Source organism: Lissotriton vulgaris, chromosome 2_2 (genome assembly GCF_964263255.1).
Source record: "Lissotriton vulgaris chromosome 2_2, aLisVul1.2, whole genome shotgun sequence".
In the NCBI taxonomy this organism is placed as follows: domain Eukaryota; kingdom Metazoa; phylum Chordata; class Amphibia; order Caudata; family Salamandridae; genus Lissotriton; species Lissotriton vulgaris.
In genome coordinates this window covers 127,739,149-127,758,558 of record NC_141688.1, presented here as the reverse complement: position 1 = coordinate 127,758,558, position 19,410 = coordinate 127,739,149, and the positions used below count along the sequence as shown (strand labels likewise).

At 47.7% G+C, this 19,410-nt stretch overlaps 1 protein-coding gene across 2 annotated transcripts in view; it reads left to right on the top strand.

Annotated features, from left to right (window-relative positions):
• The window catches only part of USP3 (ubiquitin specific peptidase 3), a 255,373-nt gene that overhangs the window by 218,302 nt on the left and 17,661 nt on the right, over positions 1–19,410 (top strand). For both annotated transcript variants that reach the window (XM_086959438.1, XM_086959439.1), the window contains one exon: positions 4,652–4,719. In XM_086959438.1, coding sequence (XP_086815564.1) covers positions 4,652–4,719 — 68 coding nt within the window. The remainder of the gene's footprint in view (positions 1–4,651; positions 4,720–19,410) is intronic.

The following is a 19,410-nucleotide window of genomic DNA, read 5'->3' as shown; positions in this document are numbered from 1 at the left end:
ACCTTTTAAGTATTGAATCATTGTGAAAGTGTAATTGTTTCTGTATCACTTTATCAAACTAATATAAAGTACGTATGAGACAACGAAGAGAAACAAAACAATAATCCAACAATTTTTAAATTGCTGTAATAAACTGTTAATCCAAAGGTATATATTGGAGTTTTATTAAAATACAGAAGTAGCACAAATAACGCAATGCTGATACGCTAAAAGAATATTGAACAGAGATATTGGCATTCACTTGATTAATACAAATTGCAGTAGACATCTGTATACATGCTTACTCCTTGCAAACGTAAAAGACCAATTTTAAAATTAATTAACCCTTCTTCATCTCTAAAACAATAATTCATACAAAATGTGAATTACATTTGAACTGACCAATGGATGAAGAGAGCCGAACCATGTTTATTTAGAGCAGGAAATTGACTTCTCTATATCTATCTATATCTATCTATCTATATTAATATAATAAAGAGAGAGCCCAAACCTTTGAGGCGGGTAAACTCAGCAACCACAGCACCAATCACAACACCCAGTACAGCGTTGGAAAGGGCAGTTGCAGCAGAAGGACATAGGCTATGCAGATGCCCACCATATACATTTAAAAGGTAAAAGAACCGTGCCAGCAAAGTAGTCCCTTGTGGGCGTGACTGCGGTGTGCTGGGGGCGTGACAAACGCTGGGGGCGTGTGGTACGTTCCGCCCTTCTTGCCATGTCTCATATTGTGTGCTGTGGGAGTGTGCTGGGGCGTGGGCATGTGCGGGCCGCGGGATTACGGGGAAAAAAAGCGAGCGTTGTGCCCAATATTTCATTGTTTTTTCTTCCCAGGTTCTGTACATTCCAGCTCCGGGTGTGCTTGCCCCGCGCTCCCAGTGATGTGCACCTGCTTTACTGTATGGAGGTCAGGCATGGCGCTATTCCCAAGGGCCGGAAGGAGCGCAAACAGGGGCCATTGTGCAGGAAATGTAGTCTCGCCTTAACTTCCGGTGACGCCTGAAGCGCACAATGGAGATTTTCCACTTCTGTTGCACACAGGCCTTGGGCCACGCACATCTGGACACAAGGCCCTCCTCCACGGAAATAGCAAGAAAGGGACTATCCCTCCCCCAGGAATATGTGATGATATTCCGCAAACCAACAACCTGCATACCATCACTCCGCAATTTTTATAACGGAGGACTATTACTCCGCAAAGACATCATTTCTAAAACTTTTACAACGCATATGACTATCACGCATGCCATTTTAATGCAAATGCATGTGTGGTAAAGTCATATACATTGTAAAAGTACATTATTAAAACATCAAATGCATGTTTGTATATATGTGTATATGTATATATATATATATATATATATATATATATATATATATATATATATATATATATATTATATCAAGTTTCCTCATCAAAGAAGACGCCGCGCACCACTTCAAGTTGGTTATTGTGCTTTATTTTCCTGTAGGTTTCTCCCACCTACGCGTTTCGGACTGTACCAGTCCCTGATCACGGTTTACAAACAATAGTCCTTTGTTTGTTTTGCATATTTATACTAAAAAACCCACATGTCAAGTTACGGTGCATTGTGACGAATAGTAGGAAATTGCAGTTTTATGTTATTTCTCAACATTTATCATCATGTTCTAGGTCTGCATTTTATTGAGGGTCACCATTGGTAACACTTCACCAAATGTGAAAACGAGCGAGGCGGAGATCGAATTACAAAATTACGACGTCTCAAATCAATATTGATAATTAGATTCAAAACAAAGACCACGATGGGCTTGAACGGGGACGATGAGATGTACGTGCATTTGTAAAATTGTAAAAATGAACTTCATAACATAATGGACAGAAAAGCGAATATCATGGACATTTGAACTATTGATGTATTTATTGTGACAAGTCTAAAGTCTAACTAAGTATAAGATGCAGTATTCTAAGCAATTATTTGTATATTATGAAAACGTGTAATGGAAGCAAAATAGTTAAAATCTTTTTTTATCAAAATGCTAAGGGCTTGCAAGTAAAATGCATAACGGGTAAAGTTTAAATAAGGCACTTAGCCATGATGTAAAAAATGACTATTGGTCATTATGAGAGAGTACATTTTGTCCTTCATTAATTGTTTCTTACATACTATATGTTAAAACAGCTCTCATTCACATTTGGTGAAGTGTTACCAATGGTGACCCTCAATAAAATGTTAAGCAACTACTTGCAGACCTAGAACATGATGATAAATGTTGAGAAATAACATAAAACTGCAATTGCCTACTATTCCCACAATGCACCGTAACTTGCCATGTGGGTTTTTTAGTATAAATATGCAAAACAAACAAAGGACTATTGTTTGTAAACCGTGATCAGGGACTGGTACAGAAACGCGAAATCTACAGGAAAATAAAGCACAATAACCAACTTTGAAGTGGTGCGCGGCGTCTAATTTGATGAGGAAACTTGATCTAATAAGTGTAGCGAGGTTGCCCAAATCCTCGCCGCCAGCGCCAGCTAAAGGACGCTCCCCCCGCCTGGGACATTTGCTCATATATATATATTATATATATATATATATATATATATATATATATATATATATATATATATATATATATATATATATATATATGTTTTATTTAATTAAAACATTTATTCTTATAAATTGCATTATTTATATTATTTTTATTTATTATTTTATTTTATTACCCTTTACACCCTAAAAACTAATCCCACCCTGCTCCCTTAAACCCCTTCCATGCTCATGAGGCACACTGGAGCTGTGCTTATGACAAGGTGAGCTCGTCATGAAATAATGCCTTTCAAGCTTTTCCAGCACAGGACGGGAAAAGCCATAGCAGCCAAGGTGTTAAATACCTCTGCTCCCCATAATCATAACCCACCCGTAGTCCTTAAAATACCCCAACACCCTTGAACACTAACCCATCTTAATCCTATAAATATATTAAACCCTAAAAATACCCCTGTACTCCAAAACACAAACCTAGCCCTGAACCCTATAAATACCCCTGTACCTCAAAACCCAAACCTACCCCTGAACCCTAAAAATACCCCTCTACCCCAAAACCCAAACCTAGCCCTAAACCCTAAAAATACCCATGTACCCCAAAACCCAAACCTACCCCTGAACCCTAAAATACCCCTGCACCCCAAACCTAGCCCTGAACCCTTCAAATACCCCTGTACCCCAAAACACAAACCTACCCCTGTACCCCAAAACCCAAACCTACCCCTGAACCCTAAAAATAACCCTGTACCCCAAAACCCAAACCCAGCCCTGAACCCTAAAAATATCCCTGTACCCCAAAACCCAAACCTAGCCCTGAACCCTTAAAATACCCCTGTACCCCAAAACCACCCGTGAACCCTAGAAATACCCATATACCCCAAAACCCAAACCTAGTTCTGAACCCTAAAAATACCCCTGTACCCCAAAACCCATACCTATCCCTAAACCCTAAAACTACCCCTGTGCCCCATAACCCAATACTATATCTGAACCCTTAAAATACCCAAACACCCCAAAACATATACCTCAGTACCCCAAAACATATACCTCTATACTCACACTTACCTTATCCAAACATTAAAAAAAAACATGCTTTTACCATTCATGCATTTACAACGAATTTCGTTGTAACTGTATGTGTGGTGAAAGCATATAAAATGTAATGCCATGCGTTATAATGGCATTGCAGAGTCATGGTACTTTCGTAATGAAAGCATGCGGAGTGATGGTATGCGGAAAGAAAGTTGCAGAATAATGGGTGTTTACCCTCCCCCGGTAAGTACATTGGTGGCACGGCAGACCACATCTCCAGCAACATACTCATATTTTTTCACCACCGATTTGAAAAATGCACAGGTCTCTCTCATTGATGGCCAACAGCGACATACACTTTTAGACACAAGTTCTATAATTGCGAACTTTAGAGCTGGGGAGCTACGTTCGAATCTCAGCATCAGCTCAACATCCTGTGATTCCAGGCAAATCGCTTTGTCTCCCCGTGCCTACCACAAATGAATGTGTTCTTCTGTAATGTAAATTGTGCTCATGCCATGTTGTTGAGTTCGCGCTATATATTATTGCAAGGAAAAATAAAGTTGGGAAACTCGAGTTCACATTCTACTGAACGTGCACTCTTAAGTGCATCAGCAGTGCACTGTGAATTGGAGCGTTTCACAGGCCTGTCACAGATAAGAAATGCTATCAAAACGAAATCCTACAAAACAATATACTACTGGCCGGCAGCATTTCATACCCGGACAACGTCGGGACGGGCTGCTAGTGTTTTAGATATTTTGAGTTACCTTGACTGTACCACAGAGATCAGAAATGACCTATCAAATTAAAAACGAGTGTGGGTTTGCCATATTTCCACGAAAGTCAAATAGTGTTTGACCTTTCGATAATAGAACTCTGATCATCCTGGACTTGGCCTTGTACTGTCTTACAATGAACCTCAAATTGCACAGCCTGAAATTACTTTGATATGGAGTGTTCAAACATGTTTGAATTTAGATAACGTCAATAGTAAATAAGTTCTATCTAATGTCAACTTCTAGGTATAAATTTGTTTTTAACACTTTATGATGATTTTTCTTATTAACGCCTCTTTTTGATTACAGCCAGAGAACAGTGGACCAGAAACCTGCCTTTATGATCTTGTGGCTGTTGTTGTTCATCATGGATCTGGGTGAGTAAATGTCAAAAAGTATCTGCCATTCTCACCTGCTAAATTTATATGGAGCAGAGTAAGCATGGGTTTGCTTTTGACTTGAGTATGCCCTACTGACAAGGATTATGAGCACATGACCTTCCTAACGCTGGGGTCTCTCTTCCAAAGGAAACAGGAAAATGGGTAGTGCGGAGTCCCTAGCAAAACACAAATGTGGAGAAAACAACACAGCCGGTTTGAGAACCTTCAGCGTTCCCATCAGCGGACCTGTTTTGGGGAACCGTTAAAAAAAAACGGAATAGAGAAGAAAGTCCATGGAGTGTAACTACTAATATAACTAGTATAACGACTAGTCTGATAACTGATGAGACTAGGTCGCGGTGCCTGTGGGTGACTGTTAGCACGCGGCTGCAGTAGGGAATCTTCCATACTTAAGCAGTGCTTTAGACGTTCCAAGAACAGGACACCAGGTTTCAATATCTATTATCCTGCTAATGTTAATCACATTTAGATAAAACTGACGGAAATTGGGAGATTTCAAAGCAGGGCCTGTAGCGGTAGGGAGGTGGGGGCTGCAGCCTGCTGTTGCAGTGGTTTTTTTTCTAATGGTACAGGCGCAGGCCTCTTCCTGGTTGCTAGCTTTGTCCAAGGGGAGCAGGGACAAGCCGGGCGAAGGCACCCCGCTGGCCCCTGGGGATATGTACAAAGTCCAAGTGTGAGGTTTGAGGGCTTTTATGCAACTTTCAGATAGTTTAAACCAAATGTGAGCTTACAAGGTATGCACCCCCTATAATCAAGTCTGCCAAGTTGCCTCACCATTCCTGGAGGTTTTGTCAACCAACCTCACTTCATTTTTGGGAGCTGCACTTTTTATTTTTATTTTTCCATTCGGACTGCACAGCAATTTGATACCCTACTATGGTTGGGAATGCAACATACGCACAAGTTACTACTTGTGTAACGATATATCTGTAAGAGACATGAGTTAGTGATAGATTCCTTACCTTAGAATATCCCCAGGCGTCAGACTGGATCCGGAAACTTTTGCATAGCAGTACCCTTGCGCGTCGGTAGGCGTCGTCTGCGGCTCTGCGTCCGTCGTCGGCGTCGTGGGCGCCGTGATGACGTCGTCGGAGTACTTAGACGCCGCCTCCGTTTGCTGACGTCAGTTCTTATCCACAGCTTTTCTGCGCCAGAAGCGCAGAGCCATGACAAAAACCAACACTGGTGCCAAGAAACTAGGGCCCTGAAAGGGGATGACCTTAACCTTAGATATCGGTTCGCAGAACGGGGAGGATGGGTGGGTCGGTAAGGAATCTATCACTAACTAATGTCTCTTACAGATATATCGTTACACAAGTAGTAACTTGTGCATCTGAAAGAGACACGTTAGTGATAGATTCCTTACCTTAGAATAGATACCCCAGCAATACCATCCCCGTGGTGGTGGGTCTGCGAACCAATAATCACACCAGAAAGTCCTGGAGGACGGAACGGCCAAAGTAGCCGTCCCTCCGGACTTGACTGTCCAGGCAATAGTGTCTTGCAAACGTGTGCAGCGAGGCCCACGTAGCTGCCTGGAAAATGTCCTGCAAGGGCACACCTCGGCCCAGGGCAGTAGTAGTGGCCGTGGCTCGAGTGGAATGAGCCCTCAGCCCAACAGGGGGTTCCTTCTTAGCCAAAGAGTAACACGCTTGGATGCACAAGATAATCCACCTGGAGATGGTCCGCTTGTTCACCGCTTTCCCTTTCTTAGCGCCCGCGTACCCAACAAAGAGTTGATCATCCACCCGAACTGTTGTGTGCGATTCAGATAAAATGAGAGCGCACGTTTTGGGTCCAGACGGTGGAGCCTCTCCTCCTCTCTCGAGGGATGCGGAGGCGGAAAGAAGGTGGGCAATGTGATGCATTGCCCAATGTGGAAGGCCGTGACTACCTTTGGAAGGAAGGAGGGACTTGTCCGTAATACAACCTTGTCCGGATGGACTGTAAGGAAAGGAGGCTTACAAGACAGAGCCTGGAGCTCACTCACTCTCCTGGCAGAGGTGATGGCTACCAGGAAGGCAGTCTTCAAAGAAAGAAGGCGAAGAGGACAGTTGTGAAGTGGCTCAAAGGGAGCGCACATCAGAAACGTTAGAACCAGGTTCAAGTCCCACTGAGGCATCACGAAGGGAACAGGAGGAAAGGTATGAGTGATGCCCTTCAGGAATCGATTAACGATAGGGGACTTGAACAAAGAAGGTTGGTCAGGCAGCCTCCGAAAGGCTGAAAGATAGCCCTTGACAGTGCCCAGAGCAGAGCCCGGCTGGGCAAGAGAGAGAAGAAAGAGGAGAACCTCAGAGAGAGGGGCATTGAGGGGATCCACAGACTTTGCTGTGCACCATGCCACAAATCTGTTCCACCTGCAGGCGTATACCGACTTTGTGGAGGGATGCCTGGCTGCCAGAATGATGTTGCAAACTTCAGGAGGCAAGTCAAATGCCCTCAACTGTCGCCGCTCAATCTCCAAGCATGGAGGTAGAGACTGGACAGGTTCGGGTGGAGGACCGTCCCCTGCTGCTGCGACAGAAGGCCCTCCTGAAGAGGCAGACGAACCGGGGGATCGACTGACATACTGAATAGCTCGGGATACCAGTACCTTCGTGCCCAGTCCGGAGCCACAAGGATGACTTGTGCCCGGTCGTGCTTGATCTTCTTCAGCACTCTGGGCAGAAGTGGTATAGGCGGAAAGGCGTACAACAGACCGCAGCTCCACTCGCGACGAAAAGCGTCTCAGAGCGAGTGCCGCCTTGGAAATTCCAACACGCAGAACTGACGATATTGCGCGTTCTCTCCGGTGGCGAATAGATCTAACCAAGGCTCTCCCCATCGCAGAAAGAGGCCTTGCGCCACGTCCGAGTTCAGACGCCATTCGTGATCCATCGAGCACCGACGGCTGAGTTCGTCCGCCCTGGCGTTCAGAGAACCTGCCAGGTGTTGAACCACCAGAGTCACGCCCTGATGTTCCAGCCATTGCCAGAGACGCAGAGCCTCCTGGCAAAGGGTCCACGACCCCACTCCGCCCTGTTTGTTGCAGTACCACATGGCGGTGGTGTTGTCCGTGAACACTTGCAATGCACTCCCTCGGACAGACGGGAGGAATGCCTTCGAATCGCCCGCAGCTCCAACAGATTGATATGGAGCCGAGACCCCCTTGGCCAAGAGGGCCGAAACTTCCTCCTGCAGGAGCCGCAAGTGATTCCCCAATACGCGGTGGTGTTGCGGTGGCATGGCTTGAGGGGTCGTCTCGAAGGGGAGGGAGTAGCCCCTTCGGACGATCTGCAGCACCCACCTGTCCGAAGTGACAGTGCGCCAGTGAGAGTGGTGATGGCGAACCCTGCCTCCCACTGGCGTCACATGGGCCGAAAAGCACGGACTAGGAGGGTTTAGAGGTGGATGCCGCGGGGGCAGGTGTGGACTGACTCCGCCTGTTTCCCCGACCGCCTCCACGGCAGTTTCCACGGCCGCCGCTGCGCTGGACGACAGTTTGCGGCGAGTGGCTGGCGGCACGTGTGGGGACGCCCCTTCCCTGGCCACGAAAAGAGCGAAAGGCACCCGTTTGCTGGCGCGGGGCCGAGAGGCCCAAGGACTTGGCCGTAGCCCTGAAGTCCTCAAAGCGCTCAAGCGCGTGGTCTGCCTTGTCGCCTAAGAGGCGACGGCCATCGAACGGCATGTCCATAAGGGTGTTTTGGACGTCTGCCGAAAAATTGGCGGATCTCAGCCAGGCGTGGCGTCGTACCGCCACCGTCGTAGCCATCGCTCTGCCCAGCGAGTCAGTAGTATCCAGCCCACACCTGATTGAATACTTGGCTGCGTCCCGGCCCTCCACAAGGGCTTGGCCGAGTTTGGCCCGTACCTCCAACGGGCACTCTGGCAGCACTTCCGCCACCGTCTCCCACAGAGAGTGGGTGTAGCGGCCCAAGAGGCATGCGGTGTTGGAAGACCGCAGTCCCAAACTAAGGGACGAGAAGATCTTCTTGCCATAGTTCTCATACCTCTTGGATTCCCTGTCCGGCGGGGCCGTCGGGAATGCGGTCTGGGAATTAGAGGCCTGGATGACCAGACTCTCGGGGGTGGGGTGGGAGGACAGGAAACATGGGTCGCCCGGAGCCGGGCGGTGGCGTCTGGCCACGTTCCTATCTACAGGCGAACCCGTAGCGGGCCTGGACCAAGTGCCCAAAAGAACGTCCGTCAAGGCCTCATTAAACGGCAGCAGAGGCTCCATGGAGCATGACTGCGGCTTAAGGACCTCAGTGAGGAGGTTAGTCCTCATGGCCGCGACGGGGAGCTCAAGGCCCAAGGCCTTGGCAGCCCTCGTCAACACCACACCATAGGTAGCTCCCTCCTCCGAAGCCACGGTAGGAGGAGAGACAAATCCAGTGTCTGGAGAGGTGTCCAGGCCACTGGCCTCCCCAAGGTCTCCTGCCCAGTCCATGTTAGACTGGCACTCCCTGGCCAGAGGGTCCTCAGACCCCTCCCAATCCTCCTCATCCCTCATCTGCTGACATTCAGGGTCGTAATTGTATGAGGTCGGTTCGTAGAAGCTAAAATCTCCAAACGGCGTAGAGATCGGCGCCAATAGGCGTCGGAACCGAATGAAAGGAGGCATCGGGGACGGTGCCGCCCGAGGACTGCGCCGGAGGGGACACCACACGGACCGACGCCGGGGGGGTCGTAAGGTCCACCAGTGACAATCCATTGCCCGAGGAAGGTCCAGCGGCGCCGGGCCCGAAGGCGCCACGCCCGAGGGCACCGGCGGTGTCGGGATCGTGGGGTCCCTCGGCGCCGGTCCAGAAGGCGTCGGCGGCGTCGGGCCGAAGCACACGACGGCGTCGGGGTCGAAGCCCCCGACCCACTAGGGCCCCCAGACGGGTTCCTTTGGCCCGAAGGCACCGCGGAACCCGTCGGAGGAGAAAGGGACCTCTTGGCCATGAGGCAACGCTCAATCTCCTCCGGCGTCGCGTTCAGCCCAGGAACCGGAGGGTATGGAGCCGGACGCGGCGCCTGCGACTCCCGAGGAGCAGCGTGGGCGGTGTCACCCGAACCCCCGGCCGCATCGCGCGAGCGTCGGGGGGATTTAGAAGAGCGATGATGTCTCTTCGACTTCTTATGCTTCTTACCTGACGACTTGGACCCGGAGGAGTGGTGCCGACTCCCGAAGCTGTGACGGCTCCGTCCCCGCGACCTGTCCCTCGACCTCCCGTGGGACCGGGACCGGGACCTCACACGGCGCGGGGCCGACTGCCGGAGTTCGAGTCGCCTGCGGGACCGCTCCCGCCTGGCCTTCCTCGAAAGGGCCCGACAGTCGGGGCAGGCCTCGTCGTCATGGTCGACGCCCAAACACGTCAGGCACAGGCGGTGGGGATCCGTGACCGACATGGTATGGTCGCACTCGTCGCAATGCTTGAATCCGGGCATCCCTACAGGCACCATCGGAGTCGTACAGACTTCGAAATGGATCAAAAGATCACCAAAACTTAGTCAAAAAGTGACTAGGGAACTGCTCTTTCCAGATCTGCGCTGGCTGGCGCGGAAAAAAGAAGAACTGACGTCAGCACGCGGAGACGGCGTCTAAGTACTCCGACGACGTCATCACGGCGCCACGATGCCGACGACGGACGCGGAGCCGCAGGCGACGCCTACCGACGCGCAAGGGTACTACTACGCAAAAGTTTCAGGATCCAGTATGACGCCTGGTGATATTCTAAGGTAAGGAATCTATCACTAACGTGTCTCTTTCAGATATTACAGTTAAGACAGACTTGTAAATCCCAGCTTGCACTGTATACATCTCTTCTACTAGTGGAAGATGTCATGACATTAGGTAAGGTCCTGAGGGGTCACTGAGTATGGCTAAACGTGACAAACAGTAGAGCTATACTCCCTGGAGGCTACCAAGTAGCAGTAGGGTGCAATAATCCATGCCTTATCTAATGATGAGTTCACCTGCGGTATTTCTATTGCCATCATAAGATGCTGAACTCAAAAAGAGTGGGTGAGACTTAGAATTGTACTCCTCCAACCAGCCCTTCGTTACGGGGTGACTAATCAGCTAGTCTTGTTTTTCCACCCAACCTCCCTAAGCATGCCGAGTTTCATACTTGTAAGAGCTAAGGTGTTAAAGGTCATGGTATTGTATGTTTAGTTGACATCCCTGACACATGCTTAGTTGTAGAGATTAGAAGTTCAGTGGCATCTGTTTATACAGTTACTCTAATTTTGCCTATGCTCTAACAAGCAAACACACAGTAAAAAAGAATATTACAAGACACCACAAAAAGATTTGCACAAACATTTGCACAAATTAGTAAACCTAGATCGAAAACACAAACAATATTTTTTCAAATATTATTTGAGAAGAAGTGATTTGGTACTGGTGGTGTTTAAATAACTACGAAGTCCACTGGAGTGACATTTAAGGGCTGTGACCAAAAGCTAACATCTCTTTACCAGAAGAAACATGATTCTCTAAATGAGCTTTTTGCGTCCATTTAGAAGTGAGTGTAAATTGCAGGTGCTTGAACACTCATATGCAATTTACATTTGTTCCTCTCTTCAAGTACGCTGTTATGCACAATATATTATAATAGTAAAAAAAAAAACATTGAGCAATACCCACAAATTATTTGTGTTCCTTTTTTGGATTAATTATTTCAACACTTCTTAAATTTTTTTGTGCAGGCAAAAAGGTTTTAAGGGATTTCTTAATTGCCACATATGTAGCTACCTTAGCTACTCTGGTTCATTCGGGTAGCGCTTTATAGCCTTGATGAGGTCATGTTTTGCTTCTGATTTTAATTGGGTTCCTCGGTGCCCTTGTGCCTTTTGTGTGTACGTTTGAAAGGGTGTTGTTTGTACCTTGCCGTGTGTAGAAAAAGTTGGGGGCAGTGTGTGCGGTTTGAAGGCAGGGTAGAATTGGGCATAGATCTTTACAGGGACATTATAGTTAGGAATAATAATATAGAAATTCACTGAAAAAAACAAAGGTTACAGGGACATTGTTGTTAGGAAATCGAATTAAAAAAATGTAGAAATTCAGTAAAAAACTAAAGGTTAGATGGACATTAGTTAGGTTGAGATTTTACACTCATGAAAGCTTAGAAATTAAGCAGTTATAGTTATCTCAAGAAACGATAACACATGCCCTAAGGTAACTATACCCTCACCATGAACTGCTAATTACCCAACATATTATATCATTCGTGACATCTACTATGACATTGATAATATTTGTTAGAAATGGGATTTCTGGTTGGGTAAGGTTTGCGCCAAAGCCAGGCAGAAACCACCACTCTAGTCAGGGCAAGGGAGTTACACACTGATGATAAAGCCTGCTCACCCCCTTGGTAGCTTGGCACGAGCAGTCATGCTTATCCCAGAGGCAATGTGTAAAGCGTTTGCGCAACACACACACAGCAGCAACAAACTAGGCACACCACAAGAGAAACTCCACACAAGGTTATATCAAAAATAGCCTTTGTATTATCATAAACACATTAGGAACATAATAACACATTTACACTGTGCCAACTGGCACGGGCAATATTCACAGGGGATTATATACAGCACCAGGCCAATCGAGCCACGGTCAGAACCATCAAAATGCAGGTAAGTAAATGCAAATATAAAACACAAACAGTAACTACTGGCACCATAATGACCTAAGCATTATCCTATTAGCCTTAGATATAAACCCACATTATGCCTAAACCTCATCAGCATAAACACATTACGCAATGGGTCTCACCAGCATAAACACCTTATGCAATAAACTCATAATCATAAAACCACATTAGAGGCATAAATCACGGTGTGTAAAACAGTACATGAATTACATTTCCTGCGCACCTACATAAATCACATTAGGACCTGGCGCCCTACAAACCTCCCAGTCCCCCATGGCCAACTGGCCTCCTCAGGGGCTCAAATGCCCTGTGTCCAAAATGTCAGGGCGGCTGCCAATGAAGCAGACTTCATGTGCGCAATTGCACTGGGACAGAGGAGCGTATCTCACTTCTACCTCTCTCAAAAATGCCCCCACAGAACTGATAGCCTGAACGTTGCAGCGGACGCTACTTGATGTACAGCTGTGATCAGCCAAAAAGATGGGCACTGGCACGGTGCCCTTGTCTCCCGCACTGGGACTCAAAAACTCAACTGTGCCCAAACGCTGCATCTGCCTGCGCACTCGCAGGGCAGCTGGGCGAACAACCTCAGCACTGCCACTACTGTGCCCCACGAGCTCCCCTCTGGGACTTTACTGGACAAAACCTGCCCCAAAGAAACGGAACTGCCACCACTGTCCCATGGAAGCCCCACTCCAGGACTCCCAAAGCAACTTTTGCAACGTTGCAGCTGCCCTCTGTCTAGCGGGGCAGCTGTGAGAGAAGCGAGCTCCAACAATGTGCCCCGAAGCGGGCACCAACAATGCCCATGTGAGCCCCACAGGGCTCTTTACACAAATGCAGATTCCCGCTTAACCCCACTCACCGGGACAGCTTGGAGGACTCCTGCTGCACTGGCACTTGACTCTTTGCCCGGTCCCCCCCTTGGGACCGGGACTTCACCAGGGCAGCATGCGGGGCTCCGTCTTTATCACAGGAGCCTCGCCGGGAATCCTGCTCCGGTCTCTCTCTTCGCCCGGTCCCACTCTTCGCCCGGTCCCACCCCCTGGGACCGGGACTTCATGTGGAGCCTGCGAGGCTCCTGGCAGTTTCTCGCAGAGGCGGGGTGGGCTCCCGTCCTCTGCCCGTCGCAACTCTCCTTTTCCGGCTGCCCTCCGCGGCATCCAGGAAGGCGGGTTGGGCTCCTGCCAGACTTTTGCTTCCGGGTCGCTTGGATGAGGCCCCGCCCCCGTTTCATGCCCAGTTGCCTGATTTCCTCCGCCGATCTCAGCAGTGCAGTAATACGAGGTAGGCTCCCATTCTAACGCTCACAACTGCGAGGTGGGCACCCGCCTTAGGTAAAATAGCAGGTGAGCGGGTTGGCCGCCCGCTCTCCTCAAACAGGCAATTAAAATTCCAAACCCAGGGTGGGCACCCGCAATGATGCCTGTATCACGGGGGATTCCCTACGATGGGGATTCCCTTTTGAAGAGCTGCAGCGCTTTGCTGCGAAGCTCATGCTGCCCTTGCTCCTTCTACTTGGGATAACTTGAAATAAAGCACTCGCAAGGCGCTAGAAGCCCAAGCAAAAATGTCCTCTAGAGATCAAGGGGCAATGCAGGGCCCAGGGAGGCAAGCCCTCATGGTAGGCCCTATGGGCCCCAGCAGCAGCAGGCCCCAGCAGGGTCAGCACACCAGAACTGAACAACCTTCATGGGATCACATCCCGTATACTTATACTGCAAAATCTCTTGGTCTACACAGCCCAGGGCTTTGGGGAACCAGTCCCAACTGGTTCTGGAGCACTCTGTTTACCATGCTCCTCTTCCCTATTGTTGGGTGGGGCTCGTCATCAGACACACCATAGGGGGGCGGAGCCAGTATTCAATAGGCCAGGCACCATCCTATTCAAGGACCAGGGATTTCTCCTCCTACCACTCCAAATTTAGATGACCCATTCAGCCTAGCGCTGACTCACCCTGCCCCTCCTGGAGCCACCCACACCTCACTAGCCCCTGTCACTCAAAAGCCAGACATACAATTCACATCAGGCTGGCAGACACATAGCATACAGAAATGCCAACTTCTAAAAGTGGCATTTCTCCCATAGTCATAATAAATCTGTGCACACCATTGTGCAGCATTTATTCTCACCATTTCATCCACACCAAACTTGGCCACTCTGCCCCTCCCATACCATGAATGACCACTGACACACACTGATCAGGGAATCCCCCATGCATTCCTATGGGAGGGCAGGCCAATCTCACCACATTTACACAGAGAGAGCACACACTTTACACTGGACAACAGTGCTAAAGTGCCCAGAAGCCTAAAACCACCAACACCAGGTCATAGACAAGGCAAAAAGTTTAGACCTGCCAAAAAGGCCCTAGTCCAACAATATTACTGCAACATTTCCAATAAAATTGCATGGATGGGGCGCAAGTTATAGTTACCTTAGGGCCCTTTGTTATAGTTTCTGGAGGGTAACTAACTATAACTGCTGTATTTCTATGGTTCTGATTACATAGGAGTGCAATACTCCTGTACGAATTTCTGCTGCTGCCGCCTTTCCTGCCCCAAGTTCTTGAGAAAATGAGGAACATCTGGGACAAAGTCATCCTAGTTGCTTTGGCTTGGGCTTGAGTATGGTACCCAGAACTTCTGGGCATGAGCATCTGTCCGCCGATCAGGCTACAGCTACGGGAGTACCTCAGGGCTGGGTTCTGCACATGAATCTACACAGTCTGCCCCTCCATGCATGAAGATTGAGTGCATGAAGATTGAGTGGCTGCAACTGACTGCATTCGAGGTTGTGGATGTCATTCTTGCTGCACATTATCCCTCTACAAAGTATGTCTATGCAACATGCTAGAAAAAGTTTGTAGTCTGGTGTGGCACCGACAATACCGATCTGTTGCAGGCAAGTTGTCGAATGTCTTGGTTTTGGGCAATTACCAAATGAGTACTCCAGTACATGAACTTAAAGAAGTTTCTTTGCATAGCCAATGGTATGTTGGAACTGGGTCCTCCAGAGGGGACTGTTATACAACTAGTGGTACTTTCTTTGTAGTTTGTCTACCTGTCCTGTAGATGAGTAGTAGTGCCATACAAGGCATGCCTGGGCTGACTCTATAGGGGGACCACAATACCTGTCAAGCTACACCAATAAGCCATTCAGTACTCCTGCAAGCAACCACTTTGATAACTACATCATGTTGGAAAACAAACACAGACAATATAAGTTCACTTTTGAAAGTAGGAGTGATTAGATTACATAAAAAAACATATCCCTGGGTGTGAAATCTGTTCTTAAACAAATTGATTTCAAGAAAGATTTGATGTTCTTTCATCAAATGTATGACTGCCTTGATAACCAGTGTAATAGTTTGGATGAGGCAGAACCATGAATCTCAAACATGGTGGATGGACATAAATCCTCTCCACAACTGGAAAAGGCAATATCTTTAGCCAAGGACAAAGATTTGGAGGTACGCTTCTGATGCAACAATTTCGGCATTCTGGGGATTATTAGGTCCACATCTTTTAACACGGCTGAAGTATTTGTCGGAACTTTGCTCTTTAAGATTTTTTGTATGGGAACATTTTTCACAGAGCTTCGTGGTGGCGCAGGCACAAAGAATCCTCATTGCATGACCACCACTGGTTGCCCTGACCTGCTCTATCATTACTAGACTCCTTAACTATACAGATCAGGTCTTGAGATGGGCAAGGGAATGTGGAGCCATATATTATTGAGGAGCCAAGCTATCCTTTTTCCAATAACTTCACCAAGGCGGTACAGGAGGCAAGGTGGGCCTTAATTGACTGTAAAAAATAGAATCTGTGGGATGCAGGTGTGGGCTACGCCATGCTGCTTCCTGCAGAACTCAGAGGGACAACAGAAGGCCACTTGTACTTCTTTATCAAACCTCAGGATGCTCGCAGATTTTGCAGAAAAATAATGTAAAGAAGTTTGCATCTGCTTCCCCTGAATTGCTTGTGAGTTCTCAACAACTCCTAATTGGTGTGGAATGGCAAACAGCGTTTTACCTGTATCCATCAAGTGTATCTGAACTGTGCTAAATTAATGCTTTATCATGTAATGAGCCATAAACACGCTGTACTTGTCTCAGCTGTTTTCTTTTTTTGCCTCTGCCCATTGGCCTTCAAGGCAGATAACTGGGGAAGTGCTCTGTTTTGCTGATGTTGCTTTTTATCTTCCTACATCACCTTTCCTCAGCATGCAGTAGGTATAGGATTGAGCCAGTGTTGGAATGTCTCTGTGCTTTACACCGAGATTAGTTTGTTGTGGGGTTCGACTTTAAGTAGTACTAGCAGCCCGCCTCAGCGTTGCCTGGGGCAGAAAGGGGCCGGGGGCAGCATTTGAGGCTTGCGTGCACTTCTGCCTACGGCCCCCTCCCGGCCCAGCCCCCTCCCGTCCTGGCCCCCCCCCTCCCGCCTGATCCTTACCTCAGCCGCCGGTCCCGCTCCAGGCGCCCCGCCCACACAGGCCGCCACTCTCCAGGCGCCCCGCCCGCACAGGCCGCCACTCTCGAGGCGCCCCGCCCACACAGGCCGCCACTCTCGAGGCGCCCCGCCCGCACAGGCCGCCACTCTCCATGCGCCTCGCCCGCACAGGCCGCCACTTCGCCCAGCGGCAACGTATATCTTTTATTTTTAATAGCCTATGTCCTTCTACTTGCCCTGAGGTTTTCAAAGATGTCTTGGGTGTTTTGATTGGTGGAGTACTTTTCGAATTTACCTGGCTCAAAGATTTGTGTTCTCTCTTTATAATAGTAGTATAGATGGGACATTACACTCCCAATTGGTTTTTACAGTGTTAAGTGGGTGGGATTTAGCAGTTGGGTATATGTCCCTTTTTCTTTGTGTAAAATGCAGTCAAGCATTGCTGGAAATGGAACAATGGCACCTTGGTCATTTTATATCCTATTGCGTCAGTCCCATTTCTCCTCCTTGCTAGCGGCGGACTGACCATTCATAATATCAAACGTATAACCTGGAATGTTAGAGGGCTCAACTGTCTGAAAAAAGAAAGGTTGGTGCTCACAACTCTTGAGATATTCGTAGTTATTGTTATACTTTTGCAGGAGACACATTTGAATCCAAAGCAGCCTCACATCATTGCTTATGCATGGACCCCGTTCAATACTTTGCTTGATTATACTTCCCACACCAGAAGGACGGCTGTTCTTAAATGGAGGTTTGTTGGCTTTTTAGGTCGTGCCTAGCGCAGCGCTCATGAGCTGCTCTATGGCAGGCTTCTTGTGAGCACTCTAAACTTCTCCGTGTGGGTCTGACTCCTCCCACACATTGGATTGGCATTTGCGTGTGTCTTTCAATAATGAAAGCACGCAAATTGCCAAAGGTGGGTGCATGTCCCACCTCTTCTCCAAAGATTTACTCCCATCGCGTTTTGCTCTCAGGAGCGAGCAGCGGCGTGCAGGATGGCAGCTGAATTCCTCGTCGCATCGTGGATCAGCTTACTAATTAAACACATTACGCTCGCTTTCACTTTAGGGGGCGCACTTGTTGTTTTGTGTGGGCTTGTTATTTGCTTGCTGTTGCGTTTTAGGCACACAGAACCTCTCACCCTTGATGTTTTCTTTGTGAGGGCACAGAAATGTCCTTGTTCAAACATCTTTGTCTCGATAACATACCAATAAATACTTTTGCTGGTTACAATTTTATAATCGTCATATATTTTATCCTGCCCCTGGCTCTCAATTATAAACTACTCACCAATGTTATGCAAGCAACCTAAAGCAAGTGCGGGCTCTTCAGAGTACCTTATCATTTACGTGCCAAAATGTGCATTATCAAGATCCCCCAATACTCGCCTGCACCGTAGTCAATAATCTAACCTCATTCTACACAAAGCGAGCAGGATGGTTCCGCGAGTGAAACACTTGCTGCAGATACATGGCTACATTGTGCACGTCACAATTTATAAATTAGAATATTGGCGAGCCTTCTCTTTCTTCCATCCAGCCAAGGTCCATATCGTTGTTGTTGCCTCTTATGTGCAGCATGTAGAAGCCATAAAAGTCAGGTGTTAAGCGCACTGTGACATTATTACAAATAATGGATGCACATTTTTAAAAAATGCATGCACTCGAAACTCACTGTGTGCAGTTGAGGCGATGTGGACGGAGGAGGAGAGAGAACGGATTACAGTATATTTGTAGGGATATACTTCGGAGTGCTAATCTTCCAGTAAGACAGCTGTCCACATGCATTGCCCTCTCTGCACCTTACAATGTAATGTACCAGTCCACCCATATACACGTGCACACACAAACCCACTTACATCCCAGTCCATCCATACACACGTGCACACACATACCCACTTACATCCCAGTCTGGCCATATACACTTACATAGATATACACACACTGACGCATGCGCACACCCATATAGGCCTGTAAACGCACACACAGACACTTGCACAAATGCACAAACAGGCTCTGGACTCGAATAAAGTATATAACCCTACACTCAGATACATAGAGACACAAATACATGCACCCACTCAAACACACATCATAGGTACACTTGCACACATATCACACCGGTATGCTCACACATACAGTATATATACATGCACACAAACATATACACTGGGCTTTAAGTGGGATGGAAAATCTTGGGGGGTCTGCTTTGCGCAGGACTTGGGTTCATTCTAAAAACCTCCGTGGGAATGCATTCTGCCCATTACTAACAGTTGGCTTCATGTTTTGTAATTCACAGTTGCGTGCTTTCTGTTTGCTGGCTTTATTTATATTAGGCGGTCCAGCATCTAGCATCTCTGTGTCCCACCCATGGCACATATCCTATATATGATGTACTGCATAGCTAAATACTTATAAGGTCCCAAAGGCGAGACATATTGGCTATGCCAATGCTTGTTTCTTCATGGTGTGTATGCTGACCGTGAAGGGAGGGTGGTATTTGTTCAGTACTACTATCTCTCCCTGATCTGCCTTTTACCATTATCCGTATATATGTTCCCAGTATACAGTCCCATTAATTCTTTGAAGAC